Genomic DNA, 20,520 nt, shown 5'->3' on the forward strand with positions numbered 1-20,520 from the left:
AAAAATACCATTGACACACTCACACAAAGAGATGTACATTTTTGAGCATATGTATTTTTTCTTAAATCTTAAGCTCTACCACTCCAGTGCATTGCTGTAGGAAGCTTTGGGCTGTACGTACTGGAATTATACCTATTCAGTTCCTTACCCGGGGAAGGCTTGTTGCCAGCATGAATAGAATGGTCAGTGGACTTGGAGTTCTGTCCCCAGCATCAGAGATGGATTTGTGGGGACGACAGAGTGACAGACCTGTACACCAACCAGCTCATCTCTCCCCACCCTCCTCACCACAAGATCCTCTTGTTAACACAGGATGAGAAGAGATAGATGTGATCAAAATTCCTGCCTGCGTCCACCGCACAGCATTGGCCTTACTGGATTGCACAGGACTCGAACCAGAGACCCCGTGGAGACCAACAGAAGCTACTCAGGACTTTTCGTAAGTGACCTGTGGCTTCTGGAGGTGCTTGTTATAACAGAGAGATGAAAACCAAGTTCCAAGCTCAAGTATATTTAGGAATCCTTGTGTTAGAGAAGGCATGTTCCTTTTTTCTTTTCTTTCCTTCCTTCTTTCTTTCTAGAAGGCATATTTTGGACTTCCCTCATGGTCCAGTGGTTAAGAACATGCTGGCCAGTGCAGGGGCCGTGGGTTCAATCCCTGGTCTGGGAAGATCCCACATGCCGCGGGGAAACTAAGCCAGTAGACCACGACCACCAGGCTGTGCTCTGCAGCAAGAGAGGCCACTGCAGTGAGAAGCCCATACACCACCATGAAGAGTCGCGCCCGCTTGCAGCAACCAGAGAAAGCCCGTGTGCAGCAGCAAAGACCCAGCACAGACAAAGCAAAACCCAAAAAACCCAAGCATGCGTTTTTACTCAACGGAAGCGTGAAAGTCGCTCAGTCATGTCCGACTCTTTGTGACCCCATGGACTATACAGTCCATGGGATTCTCCAGGCCAGAATACTGGAGTGGGTAGCTGTTCCCTTCTCCAGGGGGTCTTCCCGACCCAGATGAGAGCATTTAACATGCTGGGATCCTTCTAAGCAGGATACTGTTTGCTGCGTTCTGTTCAGTGTCTATCCCTGAAATAGGAACGCCTCTGAGCGCCACTGGTCCAGAGGACAGAGTCAGGGGAGCCCTCCTACTGGGATCCCCCGGGGAGAGCTGTGTTCAGAGGGCGTTGTCCATGGAGAGCCATCTCTCATCTTGCTCTTGGTAGACTTGGTGAGAGAAATTGAGGTTTCTGAAAAGGATTTTTTTTTTACTTTGGAATCATTATGGTTTTTTTTTTTTTTTTTTTTTTACTATGAACTGAAGAGAAATGAAAATTGTGCTTCTGATGGTCATTGGTGATTAAAAAAATTAAGGAAAATGGAAGTCACAGAGGGTATTTTGCAGAAAGACTGTAACTCACAGAATGGGCTGTTTGGCATTCCTTCCTGTGGGTTTTCATTTCTCATGCTCTTATCTGAGAGGACGCACATGTTCAGGGTGTTACCCGCTTCAGGCTGCGTTTGTGCGGTTTTCCTGTGAGGACATGATTTCTATTTATTGGCATTTGCTTTCAAATATGAGCAAAACTCCTGGAGGGCAAGGACCTAGAGATGTTAGTGGTTCCTGCCATGCTAACATGCTGGGGACCGACAGTATGGTGCTCACTGTGACATCAGTTTCTGGTTTTTAGGGAAAACAAACTCCTTTTAAGAGTATGATTAAAAATATGAGCGGTGTGATGCTCACTCGTCTTTGGTTCTCGTGTGAGGAATCACCAGTTTTATTTTTTGTTTATTTAAAAATTTTAATTGACTTTTGGCTCCTGGGTCTTCCTTGCTGCTTGTGGGCTTTCTCTAGTTGCCCAGAGAAGGGGCGACTCTCTAGCTGCACTGCCGGGGCTTCTCACTGGGGTGCTTCTTTTTTGGGGGAGCGTGGGCTCCAGGGTGTGCAGGCTCCAGTAGCTGTGGGGCTTAGTTTCCCCAAGGCACGTGGGATCTTCGTTCCCGGACCGGGATCGAATCCATGTTCCCTGCATTGGCGGGCGGATTCTTAACTGCTGGACCACCAGGGGAGTCCCATTTTCCTTATTTTAATCTCGAGTCACAGTTGTGTGCTTTGGAGAATATTCTTTTTTTTTTGGGTGGGGAGAGGTGGATATTCTTAAAGAGGATAATAATCTTTTTTTTTTTTTTCAATTTAACAGTTGTAGTGGGCATCGCATTTGTGGTTAGTGCAAGGAGTTTCTAAAGGTCATTTACTTGTGGATGTTTTCTTGGTTCAGGACTTTGGAGAGCGTGATCAGTTCTCCATTACATAGGCGCTTCCTGTTATATGACGGGGGAGGGGTGGGAGGGTGGGGGTGTGTCTCTGATTGTACCCCAGCCCTGCGCTCTGGCTGTTTTTCTTTGTGAGAATGTAGTTTTACTTCTGGAAAAAGTAAAAGGAAAAATAAAGATGGAAACTGCTTTCCTTTTAGTTTGGGGAAAAATAATTGGTAGTACAGAAGACAAAACTTTGTTATGTGGAAATAAATGAAGACCCAAGTAAGTAAGAGGCTGATTACTCAGAGCTGTGGGAGCTTGGGGGTCGCCACCGTTCTGTGTGCTTGGTGGGGCAGCTCTGTTGTGGGGAAGGGGGCTCTGGGGTGGAGGCTGTGAGTGCGGGGGACCTGGGGCAGCTGACTTCCTATGTGACTTGTTAGGGGAGTGTATCAGGCTTTCCGCAGTTGGTCCTAAGTTGGGAGTGAGGGAAGAGATCAGAGAAGCTGTTATTGATGGAGTCCTAGCCATTGACTGGGTTGCTGAGCTTCCCAGGGGGCTCAGATGGTAAAGAATCTGCCTGCAACGCAGGAGACCTGGGTTTGATTTCTGGGCCGAGAAGATCCCCTGGAGAAGGAAATGGCAACCCACTCCAGTATTCTTGCCTGGGAAATCCCATGGACAGAGGAGCCTGGTGGGCTACAGTCCACAGGGTTGAAGAGTCAGACATGACTTAGCGTCTAAACCACACAGCCACAAGCTGCCCCTGAGGTTTGGCCTCCTGGGCTAACACGTGATGAAAAGTGAATCCATTGATCTAAGGAAGAGTTGGAACATTTTATTCAAGCCATATTTGAAGATTATAACCTGGGAAGTACATCTCAGAAAGCTCTGAGAACTGTTCCACTCTTTAGAAGTCAAGACACAGTTTTTTGAGATAGAGGGATGTACCTGAAATGATGTATTATTGACAGTTTACATAATCCAGACTTGAGCACCATCAGGGTGGGTCATGTGGGCACTTTACAAGATCAAAAATGTGAAAATGAAGTCTCTCAGTTGTGTCTAACTCTTTGCGATCCTATGGACTGTAGCCCACCAGGCACCTCCATCCATGGGATTTCCCAGGCAAGAATACTGGAGTGGGTTGCCATTTCCTTCTCCAGGGGATCTTCCCAACCCAGGGGTCGAACTTGGGTCTCCCACTTTGTGGGCAGACTCTTTACCATCTGAGCCACCAGGGAATCCCTTACAGGATCAAGGAGGAATGCTACCTTTAAGGAGTTGTCTTGCTGATGCTGGGAGAATGTTGCTCTTTTTGTCCTGGGCTTTCGTTATTGTTGTTGCTTTGGCTGTATGAGGTCTTAGTTGCGGTGCCCAGGACCTTTTCACCTGTGGCGTGCTGCTCAGGGATGGAACCCAGGCCCCTGCATTAAGAGTGCGGAGTCTTAGCCACTGGACCACCAGGAAGTCCCAGGGTTGCTCTTTTAGGCTGAGCATGTTTCTGCCAGTGGGAGAGGTTTGATCCATACGTAATACATATGCATGTGCACAGCAGTTGGGTGGTGGGGGGAGGGAAGAGGTCGAAGGGCAGAGAAGAATGTTTATGTTTAGATTGTTCTTGTCTTGCCATAAGATATGAATTTTATATCACATGCTGCAGGCTGTGGGTCTGGGGCAGGCTGTCACGTTCGGTCTGACGGCCGTCAGGTTGTGTGTTTAGTTTTTCAATGGGAAGGTGAAATTATGAGTAATGTGTGGATGGTCCAGTCTACATTCAAAGCACGCACACTGGCCGCCCAATCTGGAGTTCCATGCTGCTCTGCATGCTGCTGTCACTTTAAGGCAATGAAGCCTTTGAAGTGTTTCTACCACCAACTGCATTTTCCCATAGAAGACTTGGGTGATGGCAAAAAGACCCCCAGATGCAGCCGCTGCACCAGAGTGCTGGTCCCTGCCGTGCTCGGCTGTGCTCTGTGGTCCCACGAGCATCACCCATCCCTGGGCCGCCGGTGGCCCTGGGGGTGGGTATGATGAGGTACCCAACTCTCTGGGGTTTTGTGATGACACAGTGAAACCCAGAAGACAGCTGGGGAGACCTGCATCCATTTCCCGGGGCTGTGCTAACGCAGGACCGCACGCAGGGGCGCCGAAAGCAGCAGAGATGCACTGTCGTACCGTCTGGAGGCCGAGGGTCCAAGATCACGGTGTGGCAGGGCTGGGCTGGGAGCAGCAGGATGCCTGGTCTCGGTGGCCTTCTCCCTCTGGGCCTGTCGGGGCCCACCTTCCCCCTGTTTATAAGGATGCCAATCATCTCAGGTGAAGGGCTGCCCTGCTCCAACATGACCTCATCACAGAGTTACGTCATCAGAGCCACTTATCTCCTGGGAAGTTCCCAGATGGTCCAGTGGTTGGGACTTGGTGCTTTCACTGCAGGGGGCATGCGTTTGATCCCAGGTTGGGGGACTATGACCCTGCATGCTGGTGAGCCAAAAAAAAAAAAAGAGAAAAACAAAAAACTGCTTATTTTCCAATAAGATCATGTTCTGAGGTACTGGAGGTTAGACAAAGACATACAGGTTTGTGGGGAGGCCATTTAATGCATAACGAGACCCCTGAACACACGAGCCTTGTGTTCCTTGGGGCTGCTGGGTGTCTGTCTGCCGTGCTCCTGGGGTCTCCGCAGGCAACTGGGCCGCGTTACCCAGGCAGTCTCCCCACTTGTAAGAGGAGGGTGGTGAGGCAGACCTCATGTGCCTTAGGATTAAAAGAGGGAATAGGTGGAAAGGAAAGGGCTCAGCACAGTTTCTGGGATAGAAGAGCTGTTGGAAATGTGACCAGAAGCCCTCGGTCTGCAGGAATGCAAGGATCAGCATGCGGAAAGAGGAACAGCACGTCTCACTAAGGGACCAGGCGTCTGGGCTCAGGGGAGAAAGTGCTTCCTCCACCTCTGACGGCCCGGCCTGCGTTCCCAGACACTTGCAGACGTGGATGGCCCAGCTCAGGCCTCGCTTCTCCAGGAAGCAGTTGGCAATCAATGTTCTCAAGTTCATTTTGGGCCGTGGACGTTGCTGCTCCTCGCCCCTCTCCCTGGGGCTCTGTTCCTGAGGGCAGGGCCTCGTGAAGAAACTTCTCTGCACACGGAACACTGGCCTCGTCACCAGGCCCCTCGTTGAGTGGTCTCAGGACCACTGTGGGAAATCAGAACGCGGACCCCTGTGTGAAAATGATTCAGAATTCAGGATGGCAGGAGCAAGCTGTTCAGGCTGAGCGCGGAGTCCCTGTGATCAAGCAGCCGCCAGAGTTTCCCAGGAAGAGGCGTCCAAAGGACCACCGACATCTGGGGAAGCAGCCGTGTGCAGGAGGGCAGAGATGCAGCGTGGCCCACCCGCCTTGCAAGGGTTGATGGAGGGGCAACCCCTCCTAGGTGGGAGAGCACAGGCCCCTGGGAGGAATCCCAGTCCTTTGTAAGGATGCCCGTTGTCACCAGGCTGCATTCCTCCCTGGGGAGCAGGAGGTGAGACTGCCCAGGGGTGAGTCTGCCACGCGCCTGGCCGTGCTGTTTACTGATCCATGAGTCTTCCTGTAAAGCCGAAGACAGAAGAAACAACCGTGGCCAGGAAACACATTCTGAGCTCTCGAGGGCACCCGGTGAATGCTCACACTGGGACAGTCAACTAGAGCGGCCTGCCAGGGCCCGCCGCTCTTCCCTCTGGCGTAGCTGGGGGGTCCCAAGTTCAGGCTGTGGGGGGAGCTTGAATGCGGGGTGGGGCAGATGTGTGGCTTGTGGCTCAGCCCTGGGACAGGGACACTCCTATTGATGGACCCGGTTTGCTTCTCTACCAAATCTTGTTCTCCTGGTGAAGCACAAATGATTATCCAGCTTAAACTTGTGTTTGTGTCAGACAAAAGCAAGTGAAGAATTAAAACATTTGCGAGGGTGCATCATGAATATCATACACTCAGTACACTTGGCAGGGGCCCAGGGAACGTAGACAGAGGATGAGATGATTGGATGGCATCACCGACTTGATGGACATGAGTTTGGGCAAGCTCCGGGAGTTGGTGATGGACAGGGAGGCCTGGCGTGCTGCAGCCCATGGGGTTGCAGAGATCCAGACATGACTGAGTCACTGAACTGAACTGAACACTTCCAAAGGGAGATAGTCCGTGAACTAAAGCAAGCTCAGGATAGCAAGAGCTACCATGTCCATGGATTTCAGGCAGGAGCGTCTATAAACTTTCGATCTATTCAAACAATACCTACCTACCTTTTACTTTCACAAGATTGTCTTTTTCTCCCCCACAAAGAGTTTTCGATTAATAAGTGTTTTGTGTGCGTGTATGTTCTTAGTTGCTCAGTCGTGTCTGACTTTTTGTGACCCTTTGGACTGTAGCCTGCCGGGCAACTCTGTCCATGGGATTTTTTTCAGGCAAGAAACTGGAATGGGTTGCCATTTCCTCCTCCAGGGGATCTTCCCGACCCAGGGATTGATCCTGCATGTCCAGGGTTTCCTGCATTGCAGGCAGATTCTTTACCCTCTGAGCCATGGGTTTTGTCAAATTGAGGTTGTCCTTCAGAACAGATTATTCTCATTTCCTATTTGCAAAGCATGTGGTTTATCTCCAGATAGGATAGAGTGAAAACACAGTAAGTTATTTCAGCAGAATTAGGTTGGGAGGGGATTTTAAGAAATACTTGCTTCAAAACTTGCTTCTGCTCTTGAGACTTTCAAATTTAAATAATATTCAGCAGCAGAAAGCTTGAAGAATAATATTGGATGGGCCAAAAAGTTCATTTGGGTTTTTCCTTATGATCTTATGGAAAAACCTGAACTAATTTTTTGGCCAATCCAATATATAGGTTTAGTATAGAATTTAGTATTGGGCCTTCCCTGGTGGCTCAGATGGTACAGAATCTGCCTGTAATGCAGGAGACCCAGGTTCAGGCTCTGGGTTGGGAAGATGCCCTGGAGAAGGGCATGGCAACCCACTCCGGTATTCTTACCTGGAGAATTCCATGGACAGAGGAGCCTGGCAGGCTACAGTCCATGGGGTTGCAAAGAGTCAGACACAACTAATACTTTCACGACTCTCTTTCATACGCCACTTAAAGTTATTATAAAATAATGACTGTACCTAGTTAGAGTCTACAAGAACAAGAGGGCTGATGGTTTCAGAAAACCCAGGAGGACCAACGCATAGTCACGAGGAGAAACGCCCGGAAGCCAACCGGAAGTGCCGAACCACCGGCGCCCCGCCCCACCGGCGCCCCGCCCCACCGGCGCCCCGCCCCACCGGCGCCCCGCCCCACCGGCGCCCCGCCCCACCGGCGCCCCGCCCCACCGGCCCGCCGCACCACGTAGCTGCATCTTTGCTGCTACCGCCCGAAAAAGAAACACAAGCCTGCACGCCTGTGCTGCCGGAGAGGACGTCTTGGTGTGGGGCTGCTCCTCCCCACTGCTGACTTCTGCCGGGCAGACCTGGTCCCATGGGGAATGCCAGCCGCGAGACCACGTGGGAAACGTGTCCTCCCGGGCAGGTGGCTCATGCTGCCTTCTCCTGGAGAAGGCAGTTGAATTGCCCGGTTCACTTCAGGCTTCTTCAGACCCCAGCGCTTTTTCTGCCTGGCTTCCTCACCAGTCTGATCCTAAACATGGTGATTTATGTCCTTTGTCTCTGCATCTGAACTCTGGCTGTGAGGCAGTTAAAATGAAAGCAAATTGAGTTCCTCTCCAGAAGCTGTAGGTGGGAAGAGGCTGAACAAGGAAAGAGCTGAAAGAACAAGAGACACCATCATGTGGGAAGGAAAAAGCTGGAAAGCCAACCCCCCCACCCCCACCCCCGACACACACACTGGTCGTTTTGTCAGAAGAGACAGATACGCTAGTTTCAAATTTGGTTCAATTGTATTTTTAATAGGATCAGATTCTTTTAACCATTTTAGAAATGGAAATGTTATCCAGTGACTAAGCGATATAAGCATAAACTGCCCGGGTGATCTGAAGACAGAGGCTCAATTTTACTGTTAGACTGGCGTATCAGATGTACTAAGGGTTAGAGCAATGAAAAAATGAAAGAAAGAATTTAAACTGCGCTGCTTGTAGTAGGTCTATGACTTCTTTAGGGTGAGTAATGATTCCTGTCAGGCAAGTAAGAAAATATTCCCATTTCATGAATCTAATTATCTACAAACAAGCTTTTCAGGAGTAGAGGAGTTGGTTTAAAACACTTCATGGAGAAGCCTATTTTTTGCCTTCAATATAGTTATTCGTCTAGTGAAAGAGTGGAGTTTTTATTTGTAAATAAAAGGATCTAGTTAGTTTGACTCCTTGTGACAAAAAACAAGTATCAAAAGTAGTTTCAATATATAAGGTTTTATTTTTTCCTGTAGGCGGGCTGTCCGTAGCTGGCATTGAAGTTTACCTGAGTGCCCCTGGGACGTGCTCCTCCCAGTGTTCTGGCCTACAGTCCCTAGAGTGTGGCCACGGTCCTCATAGCCCAAAGTGGTGGCTGGAGCTCCAGCTAACACACCTGCTTTCCAGTCAGCAGGAGGAAGAAAGTGACAAGAAAGGGAGTGCCCCCTTTTCAGGGTACTACACAGAGGCACCATCCCACACTTTCTTGAGCTTGCTTGAACAAGGTGACAGCCAGCTACCAGGGATGCTGGTAAATGTAATCATTTGGCTGAGGGACAGTGGGCCTAGCTAAGAATCAGTGTTTCATGATTAGAAAGTAGGAGGGTGGATGTTGGGCGGTGATGAGCCGTCTCTGCCACAGCAGAGTTGAAGGATCGATGACGTCAAGGACGATAGGGCCTCCTGCCCTGGCCTGAGTTCAGGGTTGCCCCCTCCTGCGATGCTATATGCGCTGACATCAAGTTCTAGTTCCCAAGAGTCAAGCCGGTGGCTTAAAAGCACACCAGTGGGTCTTTATGCTTCTCTTCTTTGATCTAAACTTAAGGAAATAGGACACTTTTCTGGAGGATGCTCTTTGCTGGCCTTGAATTCTCCATCAACACAGCTAATATTGTCTTATTTGGACCGTTGAGAGTAGGAATGAGGTGATAGAAATTGCTAGAAGACCCTTCATTTTAATCTTAGGCTATCGATCTCTTCCTTATCCCCCCTGCCCTCTCCCTGCTGTTTAAAGCAAACAAAACAAATGAAAACAAGGCTCCTGGATGAGTCTGCTAGGCCTGCTGCCGTCAGACTATCACAAACTGGGCGGCTTAAACAGCAGACATCTCTGCTGTTCAGTTCTGGAGGCCGCAAGTCCAAGGTCAAGGTGCCGGCAGGGCCAGGCTCCCCTTCTGGACTCTGGAGGTGGCCCCGGTCCTCCGCCTTCCTTGGTTGCAATGGCATCACTCCAAGCTCTGCCTCCGTCACCCCGTGGCCGCCTGCCCTCTGGGGTCTGACTTCCCACGGCCTTCTCCCGTGTCTCTCCCCCTCTTCTTCTCTTGGCTGTGCCGCACGGCTTGCGGGATCTTAGTTCCCCAACCAGGGCTTGAACCTGGGGTGGAGAGAGCGCCAAGTCCTAAGCACTGGCCCGCCGAGAGAGAATTCCCTCTTCTCCTCTCCTGGTAAGGACACCTGCCGTGGGGGACTAAGGCCCGCCCTTCTCCGGGGTGTGTGCTTAGTTGTTCAGTCGTGTCCGACTCTTTGAGACTCCAAGTCGTCATCTCTGTCCATGGGGATTCTCCAGGGAAGAATCCTGCAGTGGGTTGCCATTTCCTCCTCCAGGGGATCTTCCTGACCCAAGGATCGAACCTGAGTCTCCTGCGGCTCTTGTGCTGCAGGTAGCTTCTTTACCCACTGAGACAAAACCAGCAGGAAGATGGCTTCACTGCAGCAGGGGTGTGGGGCAGAGCACTTGCCTCCGTCGGCCCGACCAGGGCTGTCACGATGAGGTGCAGAGTGGTTGTGGCTGTGGGTCGCACCCTGCAGTCTAGCCGGGCAGCGGGAGGGGGTGTGCGAGGCGGGGTGCCCCAGGACAGGACCAGCGAGTCAAGGAGAAGCCCAAGAGGGCTTCCTCTACAATGCCCCACTGACACCCCGGCCCCCAATTTGCTACCTGTTATGTTTTCTTTTTTCCAGCTTTATTGAGATGTAATGACACAACGGGACTTCCCTGGTGGCTCAGATGGTAGAGTCTGCCTGCAATGTGAGAGACCCGGGTTTGATCCCTGAGTCGGGAAGATCCCCTGGAGAAGGAAATGGCAAGCCCCTCCAGTATCCTTGCCTGGAGAATCCCATGGACAGAGGAGCCTGGCGGGCTACAGCCCATGGGGTCACAAAGAGTCGGACACGACTTTCACTTTCAGTGACACACAGCAGTGTGTGAGCTCACAGCAGTGTGTAAGCTCATGGCAGTGTAAGCTCACGGCAGTGTGTAAGCTCACAGCAATGTAAGCTCACAGCAGTGTGAGCTCACGGCAGTGTGTAAGCTCACAGCAGTGTAAGCTCACAGCAGTGTAAGCTCACAGCAGTGTGTAAGCTCACAGCAGTGTGTAAGCTCACAGCAATGTGAGCTCACGGCAGTGTGAGCTCACAGCAGTGTGTAAGCTCACGGCAGTGTGTAAGCTCACGGCAGTGTAAGCTCATGGCAGTGTGTAAGCTCACGGCAGTGTGAGCTCACGGCAGTGTGAGCTCACGGCAGTGTGTCAGCTCACGGCAGTGTAAGCTCACGGCAGTGTGTAAGCTCACGGCATTGTGTAAGCTCACGGCAGTGTAAGCTCACGGCAGTGTGTAAGCTCACGGCAGTGTGAGCTCACAGCAGTGTGTAAGCTCACGGCAGTGTAAGCTTAAGGTGTGCAACACTGCTTTTGGATGACAGCTTGATAGATTCAAGTTTTACATTTTATAACTAGAAATAACTCACTTGAAAGGCAAATGTTTTAATTATGGTTGCCAAAGCAGAAACGTGGTGGAAAGGGGAGGGGTAAATCAGGATTTTGGGATGAACACACATATACACACTACTGTACATAAAGTAGAAAACCAGTAAGACCCACTGTGTAGCACAGGGAACTCTACCCAATATCTCTGATGACCTGTATGAGAAAAGAATCTGAAAAAGAATGGATGTATGTATATGCATAACTGACTCACTTTGCTGTACATCTGAAACTAATACAACATTGTAAATCAACTAGAATCAATAAAGTATTAAATAAAATTACATCATCAACCCCCCCCCGCCCCACCCCCCCCACAAATTTCTTATTGAGGCACTTAGCTTCTTGAAAGGGCTTCCTTGATGGCTCAGTTGGTAAAAATCCACTCATAATGTGGGAGACCCCGGTTAGATTGCTGGGTCGGGAAGATCTGCTGGAGAAGGGACAGGCTTCCTACGCCAGTATTCTTGGAATAGTGAACAGAAGTCAGAAGTGACAAATGTCCTTTCCCCCGAGGGATAAGGAGAGCAAGACTGAGGGGGAAGACTGGGGGGCACACGTCTTAGCTGACATCTGGTCATTCCCAGATCTATGAAATGTAATGGAAGCTGCCACCGTTTTCATGCTGACCCCTCCCCACCCACCCAGAGCGCTGGGGAAATCGGGTCCTTGCTGCTTGGTGTGAAAGAGCAGAGTTCAGATTCAGAAGGCTGGAGCTGATGGACAAGCTCTGTGCGGACCTTCACAATCCGCAGCTGAAGACACGAGATTCAGTTTCCCATCGACAACATGAGAAGTCAAGCCACATATGTTATAGGGACATATCATATGGGGAGAATCAAATAAGGTAATGTGAAGTGCTCAGTACACCATCTGCTCAATTGCTGCTGCTGTGATGCTGTCTGAAGTTCGGCAGATGTCTGTATAAGAAGCATCGTTCACGGAACATTTGCTGACCAAAACAATGGGCGGTAAGATACGACTGCTGTTCTAAATGTTCGTAATTCTGATACAGAGACGAGATGTCCACAAGACATCCTAAATAACATAAGTCATGTGTAAGTGCTGGAGGCGGCTATGGGTCAGGGCTCTGGGGTCATCGTGACAAGAGATCATGGGGGCACCAGTGGTTGCTGTGTGCTAAGTCGTGCCAGTCATGTCTGACTCTGCAACCCCATGGACCGTAGCCCGCCAGGCTCCTCTGTCCATGGGGATTCTCCAGGCACGAATGCTGGAGTGGGTTGCCATTTCCTTCTCCAGCGGATCTTCCCCACCCAGGAATCAAACCCAGGTCTCCAGCATTGGCAGGCAGGTTCTTTACTTACTGCTTGCACCACCAGGAGTCATTGGGGAAGCCTTCAGGGAGGAAGTGAGACTCTGAGTTGGAGACACAAAGCTAAGCGAACAGAGTTGTCCTTACGGGCTCCCAAGCACCCATCGGCCCAGACTGGGCATCCGTGGCCATGTGCAAGGGTGGCCTAATCGTACAGATCTGGTGGGAGGGCTGTTGGAGGACTCACCAGGATGGCTGGGTGCACACATTTGATCAAGAAGATCAGAATGTGGTGGCAGGAGTGGGTGGTGTGTTTCTCTGAGGTTCTAATTAGGGCTGGCAGCTGGGATCTGTACTATTTCCTTCTGTGCCATCTCAACAAAACCAGTTAAGCCTTATTGCATCCACACACCACCATGCGCACAGGCCAGAAGCAGGCGGAGGCCTGTTGAGCTTGTTGCCTTTTGGCTTCTAATGGAAAAATCAATTTATTCCTGCTTATTAAGCTATTAGTGCATATTAGATTTTACCTTCCGTTTTTCCTGTAAATCCTCCTTCTGCTTCCCCTTTCTCAGGCATCGGGGAAGAGTCTCTTCTGGGTTTAAAAATGGTGAATAGGAGACTTCCAAGCTCAGGGGAATGAACCAGATGCTCACCAGACGTGTCTTGGACCCTCTAAGAACTTCCTTATGGAGTTATTAAATTCCTCAAGGCTTCTAAATTCTACAATCAAGCATCGACTTTATTAATTGCATAGTTAAGAAGTGGTCCCAATGAGGAATATTACCCAGCCGTATAAAAGAATGAAATAATGCCATTTGCAGCTCCATGGATGGACTTAGAGATTATCAAAACCTCAGCAAAGTAAGTCAGAAAGAGAAAGAAAAACACTGTATGATCACCACTTATGTGTGGGATCTAAGATAAGACACAATGAACCTGTGAGACAGACATAGACACAGAGACATTGAGATGGACTCGTGGTTTCCAAGGCCAGGTGATGGGGAGGGAGAAGGACGGACTGGAAGTCTGGGGTTAGCAGATGCAGACTACTGTATATAGAAAAAACAGCAACCCTACTGCAGAGCACAGGGAGCTGTGTTCAGTATCCTGGGATAAACCATAATGGAAAAGAACATGAGAAAGAATGTGTATGTAAGTATAACAGAATCATTTTGCTGTAGAGCAGAAATTAACATAACATTGTAAATCAACTATACTTCAATCAAAAAAAAAAAAAACCAAACAAGAAAACCAATGAAGAAATCTGACTCAGAAGTGGCCCCACTGAGAATCTAATGGCCTCAGCCTTGTTCTAAGGGTACACGAAGTCAGTGACAGGTTGGATGAGCAGCCCTTTCTAAGCAGGGAAGGGAGATTCAGAGTGCCTGTGACAGCACGTTTCATGGGTTCTCTTGGCTGGGCTCTGGGGCCCAGTTGTCTGGCTGCACACTAGTCTAGACGTTACCAGGATGGTATGCCGTGGATGTGAGTCACATCTGTGAGCACGGACATTAAGGAGATCGCCCTCCATAATGTGGGTGGGCCGCATCTCATCAGTTGAGGGCTCTAAGAGCAAAATGTGAGGGTTTCTGGGGAAGAAGGAATTCTGCCTCTAAACTGTAACACAGACGTCCTGCCCGAGTGGCCAGCTTGCCAAGCTGTCCTGCAGGCTTCAGAGTCGAGACTGTAACACCATCTGTTGTTACTGACTTCACAGATGGTCAGCCAACCCTCTGAGTCGCAGATGTGCCAAGTCCCTCCAATCACATGAGTGGATTCCTTAAAATAAATCCCTCGTGGAACACTGCCCACAGACACTTGTACTCCTCCTATTGGATCTGCTTCTCTGCAGAGCCTTGACCCACACCTGACCTCCAGTCCTCTCTGTCTCTGTCGTCTCTCGGGCTCGGGGTATCCGGTGTAATTGCCAGCCAGGATCTTTCCTCCTGACCTGGACTCAGCCTCAGAAATCACCCCAAAGATGCAGGGACTGATTGTGCCCAGTCGGCACCAGAGAGGGCACCTGTCTGCTCTTCTAACTCTAGGGGGCACTCTTTATGGATGTCAGCTAATGGAACAGATACCTGTCGTCATGTTAAGAGATGTGTGATTTTATGCCAGTGGCCACGGTCCATCTGACCCTTGGAAGCAGGTTTCCAGCGCCTGTCCCAGAAGTGGGCACCAGAGGGCGCCCCAGCACCACTGACCGCTCTGGTCCTGCTCGGGCTGGTAGGTTCTGGCTCCAGGCTGACCTCGGAGAGTGTGGGGTGGGGGCGTGGGGCTGGGGGTGGGCCATATGTGGCTGCAAAGTGCTGACCTCATTATCCATCCTCGGAGGTCACTTCCAAGCTGAAATCCAAGAGAATAGAGGACAAATTACATGCATTAACCCTTCCGGGTTATTGAAAAAACTTATCAGAGTTGTTCAGTGGCTCAGTCGTGTCCCACTCTTTGTGACCCCCTGGACTGCACGCCAGGCTCCTTTGTCCTCCATTATCTCCAGGAGTTTGCCCACAGTCATGTCTGTTGAGTCAGTGATGCTATCTAACCATCCCATCTTCCATTGCCCCCTTATTCTCCTGCCCTCCATCTTTCCCAGCATCAGGGTCTTTTCCAGTGAATCAGCTCTTTCCATCAAGTGGCCAAAGGATTGGAGTTTCAGCTTCAGCATCAGTCCTTCCAATGAATATTCAGGGTTGACTTCCTTTAGGATCGACTTGTGACCTCCTGGTGTCCAAGGGACTCATCACTGCAGGGAGTGGTAATGAATCAGCTGGGCTTTGGGGGACAGAGAGAGTGTGCCCATATGACCCTTTTGGCTCTTTGGGAACAAGAACTCAGCGCCAAGGGAAAGCCTGGTTCCAGGGCGCTCCGTCTCCCTGCTGGCTGCACACCCAGCAGCCTCACTGTGCAGAATTTGCCTGGGGGGCGGGGTGCCCAGGCGCCTGAACCCAGGAGAGCTGGTGTGACCTCACCAAGCCCTCGTGCTGGGGGGTCTGGGGGCTTCGTTCTCTCAGAGTTTAAATTTCTCTCTGTCTCACACACAAACACACACACACAAATTACCCAGCATCTTGCCCACCAGAAGCCACAAATCAGAGTGGGGGAAGGGGCTGCCCTCCAACTGTAGGACCGACCCCGATGGTGAGGAAGAGGTCATCTCGGCACAGGACTTGGTGAACATGATTGCGATTCTGAACCAGGAAGACGAAATAGGATCTGCATGCACTAAGGAGACTCAAAGGCGTGTCAGCAGTTTAAGAAAGTTTTTAGCTTAAAATGGTTAAAAGAAGGTTTCGTAAATGAATAAATGGAACTAATGGTGCTCAGTTGCGTCTGACTCTTTTGTTACCCCTGACTGTAGCCTGCCAGGCTCCTCTGTCCATGGGATTCTCCAGGCAAGAATACTGGAGTGGATCGCCATTTCCTCCTCCAGGGGATCTTCCCGACCCAGGGATCGAACCTGGGTCTTTTGTGTCCCCTGCACTGGCAGGCAGCTTCTTTACCACTGAACCACCTGGAAACTAATGGAGTCACCTGGAATTTTCATGCAAGGGCCCATCACCAAGGAGCTGTGTGTTGATTTGTAAATATGAGGGTCCTCTGTACCTTGCTGTGGTGCCCCTGGTTATCATGGGGTGGGCACAGGTGGTGGGTGGGGATGGAGAGAGGGCAGGAGGGTCCCTCCCCTCCACCTGCTGGCAATGCCTCCTCATCTGCTCCCTTCTCCATCTCTCCCCTCTTCCCTCCTTCTTTCCCTCCTTTCCTGCGCTGTGCACCTTTGCCGAGTCTTCGTTCTCTGACCAGGGATTCAACCCATGCCGTGGCAGGGAAAGCACCGTGTCCTAACCGTGTTTCTAACACCTGCTTTGCACTGTGGCGTGTGAGCCCGGATCGCAGAAAGCTTGTTCTTCCCTTGCTACACCCTAGGGTACCCACCACCGCCCTGACCAACTGCAGCTGCCTTCCCATCTCCCCTTGAACACACAGGTGCTCCAAAGGAAGCGTTCAGCACCTTCTCGACCCTTGAGATCTTGCAATCTTACTAGGAAAACTGTATGTTAATATGTAACCAAGGCTAAGCCTCTGATCTATCTGCAAATGCTGCAGGATTTCAGACAAGACACGAGAGTGGAGAGATGCTATTTGGCTGGGCGTTCACTGTCAGGTGGAACGTTTTGGAGGGGTGCCTAGGTGGGGCCCTGGGGCTGGCGTTCAGTTGGAGGGATTGAAGGCAAGCTGCAATGCGCCCAGCCCACCAGCAGGATGATGTAGACAAACTTCATTTACACGAGGAACTCTTTAAATCTGGTTCATACCCGTGGCTGATACTTTTATTTGTTTGGCTGTGCTAGGTCTTCATTGCCACGTGGCCTACTCTCTAGCTGTGGCAGGCGGGCTTTGCATCCCGGTGCCTTCTCTTGCTGCTGATCACGGGCTCTAGCGGGTGACGGCTTCAGTAATCATGGTTCCCAGGCTCAAGAGCACAGGCTCAGGAGTTGTGGCGCTCGGGCTTCCTTGCTGCAGCATGCGGGATCTTCCGGGACCAGGGATCGAACCTGTGTCTCCTGCATTTGCAGGCGGATTCCTTACCACTGAGCCACCAGGAAAGCCGCAAGAAGCACTTCTTATCTGAAGGGAGAGCTGAGAACACAAACTCCACCTTCCTCTAGAGAACAGCCCAGCACACCAAGGTATAGGACTGTAACCCCTCCTGTCTTTTTCATTTATCTTCACGGGAGTCCCAGATTGGCCAGCAGCTTTAACTGCAGTTCTTCCCAAAGAGCATCTATTCCACACCAGGTTTTAAATACAGAAGCCATAAAATTTAGTGGGCCATGTTCTTTGGGCTTACGTGTCACATACACATCTGAGGTGTAGAGCTGTGGCTTTTGAAGCATACACAGCACTGCCTGACTTATGCCTTTCGGGGGTACAGTTTTGTCCTTGGCGACCTAGAGCTATTTGAAAGTCCTTCATCACTGCTGGCCAGAGGGTGTGCCAGTGGTGATCAGTTCAGTTTAGTTCAGTCACTCAGTTGTGTCCAACTCTTTGCGACCCTGGCAGACTGCAGCATGCCAGGCCTCCCTGTCCATCAACAACTCCCGGAGTTTGCTCAAACTCATGTCCATTGAGTTGGTGATGCCATCCAACCATGTCATCCTCTGTCATCCCCTTCTCCTCCCGCCTTCAATCTTTCCCAGCATCAGAGTCTTTTCCAAAGAGTCAGTTCTTTGCATCAGGTGGCCAGAGTATTGGAGCTTCAGCTGCAGCATCAGTCCTTCCAATGACTATTCAGGACTGATTTCCTTTAGGATGGACTGGTTGGATCTCCTTGCGGTCAAAGGGACTCTCAAGAGTCTTCTCCAACACCAAAGTTCGAAAGCATCAATTCTTCAGTGCTCAGCTTTTTTTATAGTCCAACTCTCATATCCATACATGACCACTGGAAAAACCATAGCCTTGACTAGATGGACCTTTGTTGGCAAAGTAATGTCTCTGCTTTTTAATATGCTGTCTCAGTTGGTCATAACTTTTCTTCCAAGGAGCAAGCGTCTTTTAATTTCACGGCTGTAGTCGCCATCTGCAGTGGTGATAGGGTGAGCCATATCTGAAGCTGCCTCCGCTCTCTGGAGCAGATCATACCCTTTCTTTTAATCACAAAAAAGAGAGAGAAATTTTAAGACACCAAGATATCTATCTTGGAACTGGCTCATGTGTTCGGAGGGCCCTCTGTGCTCTATCATGGGTGGTGCTTGAAAGTTTCCAGCTTGTTCTGAGTCTTGGCCCTGCTTCCAGGTGGGGACCCAGAGGGTGGGGACCCAATGTCGTCTGAATAGTGCTGTCCCCAGGGTGCACACGGAACAGCAGACAGCCTCAGACAGAAGCCTGGCCCCTTGTCACCAGCACCACATGGGGGGGGGTCTCTCCATTTCTGTCGTGTTTTCAGCAACTAGAGACTTGAGGTGAAAACCAAGGACAACCTCTCTGCCTTATTCAGAACACCAAGGGTTCATTTCTCCCTAATCTGTGACTTTTCTCAGAGCAGAGATGGTCGATGTGGGAGAAATCCAGATACCGCTTTCTTTTCTCCAGTGTACACATATCAGAGAGAACATGCAGGCAGGGTTTCCTTCCTCGGGGCCGGGAACTGGGAGATAAGCAGGCGGTGCTGTCTTGGACAGAGGCTGGCACCTGGTGGACCTTGCTGCCAGCTTGTTGGTGTCATTGGCTCTGGAGGGAGGAAAAAGGATTACACAGCAGCTGTGGTCATCTGTCCCTTTTGGGATTTTCCCAATTGCTACCACTACGTGGTTTATTTCATTTTCAGATTTTATTGAGACCCTATTATCCTCCAGGGCATCAGTCTCCTGGGCCCCCCATAAAAAACCAGCCCAGACTGGGTGGCTCAACCCGGATGAGTTATCTCCAGGTTCTGGGGCAGGAAGTCCCAGATCAAGGTGGAGGTGGGTGGGTTCCTCCTGAGGGCTCTCTCCTCAGCTTGTGGACGTGGGTCTTCATCTTCCTGGAAAGGTGGGTCTTCGTGTCTCGTGTGCATGTCTGACTGTGTTCAAATTTCCTGCTTTGATAAGGACGCCAGCCATCTCGGAGGAGGGCTCCCCCCTGAGCTCATTTTATCTTGATTTGTGAAGAGCCTATTTCCAGATAAGGTCACGTGGTGAGGTCCTGGGGGTCAGGCTCAATTTTGGGGGGGACCCAGTTTGATCCCCAGCAGCTGGTGAGGGGAGGACGTCCCTCTCTCCTTTTTCCCCCATGTGTCTCAGTGTCTTCAGTTCAGTTCAGTTGCTCAGTCGTGTCCGACTCTTTGCGACCCCATGAATTGCAGCACGCCAGGCCTCCCTGTCCATCACCAACTCCTGGAATTCACTCAGACTCATGTCCATCGAGTCAGTGATGCCATCCAGCCATCTCATCTTCTGTCGTCCCCTTCTCCTCCTGCCCCCAATCCCTCCCAGCACCAGAGTCTTTTCCAATGAGTCAACTCTTACCATGAAGTGGCCAAAGTATTGGAGTTTCAGCTTCAGCATCATTCCTTCCAAAGAAATCCCAGGGCCGATCTCCTTCAGAATGGACTGGTTGGATCTCCTTGCAGTCCAAGAGACTCTCAAGAGTCTTCTCCAACACCATAGTTCAAAAGCATCAATTCTTTGGCGCTCAGCCTTCTTCACAGTCCAACTCTCACATCCATACATGACCACAGGAAAAACCATAGCCTTGACTAGACGAACCTTTGTTGGCAAAGTAATGTCTCTGCTTTTGAATATGCTATCTAGGTTGGTCATAACTTTCCTTCCAAGGAGTAAGCATCTTTTAATTTCATGGCTGCAGTCACCATCTGCAGTGATTTTGGAGCCTCCAAAAATAAAGTCTGACACTGTTTCCACTGTTTCCCCATCTATTTCCCATGAAGTGGTGGGACCGGATGCCATGATCTTCTTTTTCTGAATGTTGAGTTTTAAGCCAACTTTTTCACTCTCCACTTTCACTTTCATCAAGAGACTTTTTAGTTCCTCTTCACTTTCTGCCATAAGGGTGGTGTCATCTGCATATCTGAGGTTATTGATATTTCTCCCGGCAATCTTGATTCCAGCTTGTGTTTCTTCCAGTCCAGCATTTCTCATGATGTACTCTGCATATAAGTTAAATAAGCAGGGTGACAATATACAACCTTGACGTACTCCTTTTCCTATTTGGAACCAGTCTGTTGTTCCATGTCCAGTTCTAACTGTTGCTTCCTGACCTGCATACAAAATTCTCAAGAGGCAGATCAGGTGGTCTGGTATTCCCATCTCTTTCAGAATTTTCCACAGTTTATTGTGATCCACACAGTCAAAGGCTTTGGCATAGTTAATAAAGCAGAAATAGATGTTTTTCTGGAACTCTCTTGCTTTTTCCATGATCCAGTGGATGTTGGCAATTTGATCTCTGGTTCCTCTGCCTTTTCTAAAACCAGCTTGAACATCAGGAAGTTCACAGCTTGAACATCATGTATTGCTGAAGCCTGGCTTGGAGAATTTTGAGCATTACTACTAGCATGTGAGAGGAGTGAAACTGTGCGGTAGTTTGAGCATT

General features: G+C 50.1%; 1 protein-coding gene across 3 annotated transcripts in view; it reads left to right on the plus strand.

Annotated features, from left to right (window-relative positions):
- The window catches only part of ACTR3B (actin related protein 3B), a 93,250-nt gene extending 90,779 nt beyond the window's left edge, over positions 1–2,471 (plus strand). For 2 of the 3 annotated variants that reach the window (XM_070788455.1, XM_070788458.1), the window contains one exon: positions 313–2,471. In XM_070788455.1, the coding sequence (XP_070644556.1) occupies positions 313–327 (15 nt within the window). In that variant the 3' untranslated portion in view covers positions 328–2,471. The remainder of the gene's footprint in view (positions 1–312) is intronic. The other variant, XR_011566383.1, reaches the window with a different exon arrangement.
- Positions 2,472–20,520: the final 18,049 nt, after the last annotated feature.

This window comes from Bos indicus, chromosome 4, assembly GCF_029378745.1.
Source record: "Bos indicus isolate NIAB-ARS_2022 breed Sahiwal x Tharparkar chromosome 4, NIAB-ARS_B.indTharparkar_mat_pri_1.0, whole genome shotgun sequence".
Taxonomy (NCBI): domain Eukaryota; kingdom Metazoa; phylum Chordata; class Mammalia; order Artiodactyla; family Bovidae; genus Bos; species Bos indicus.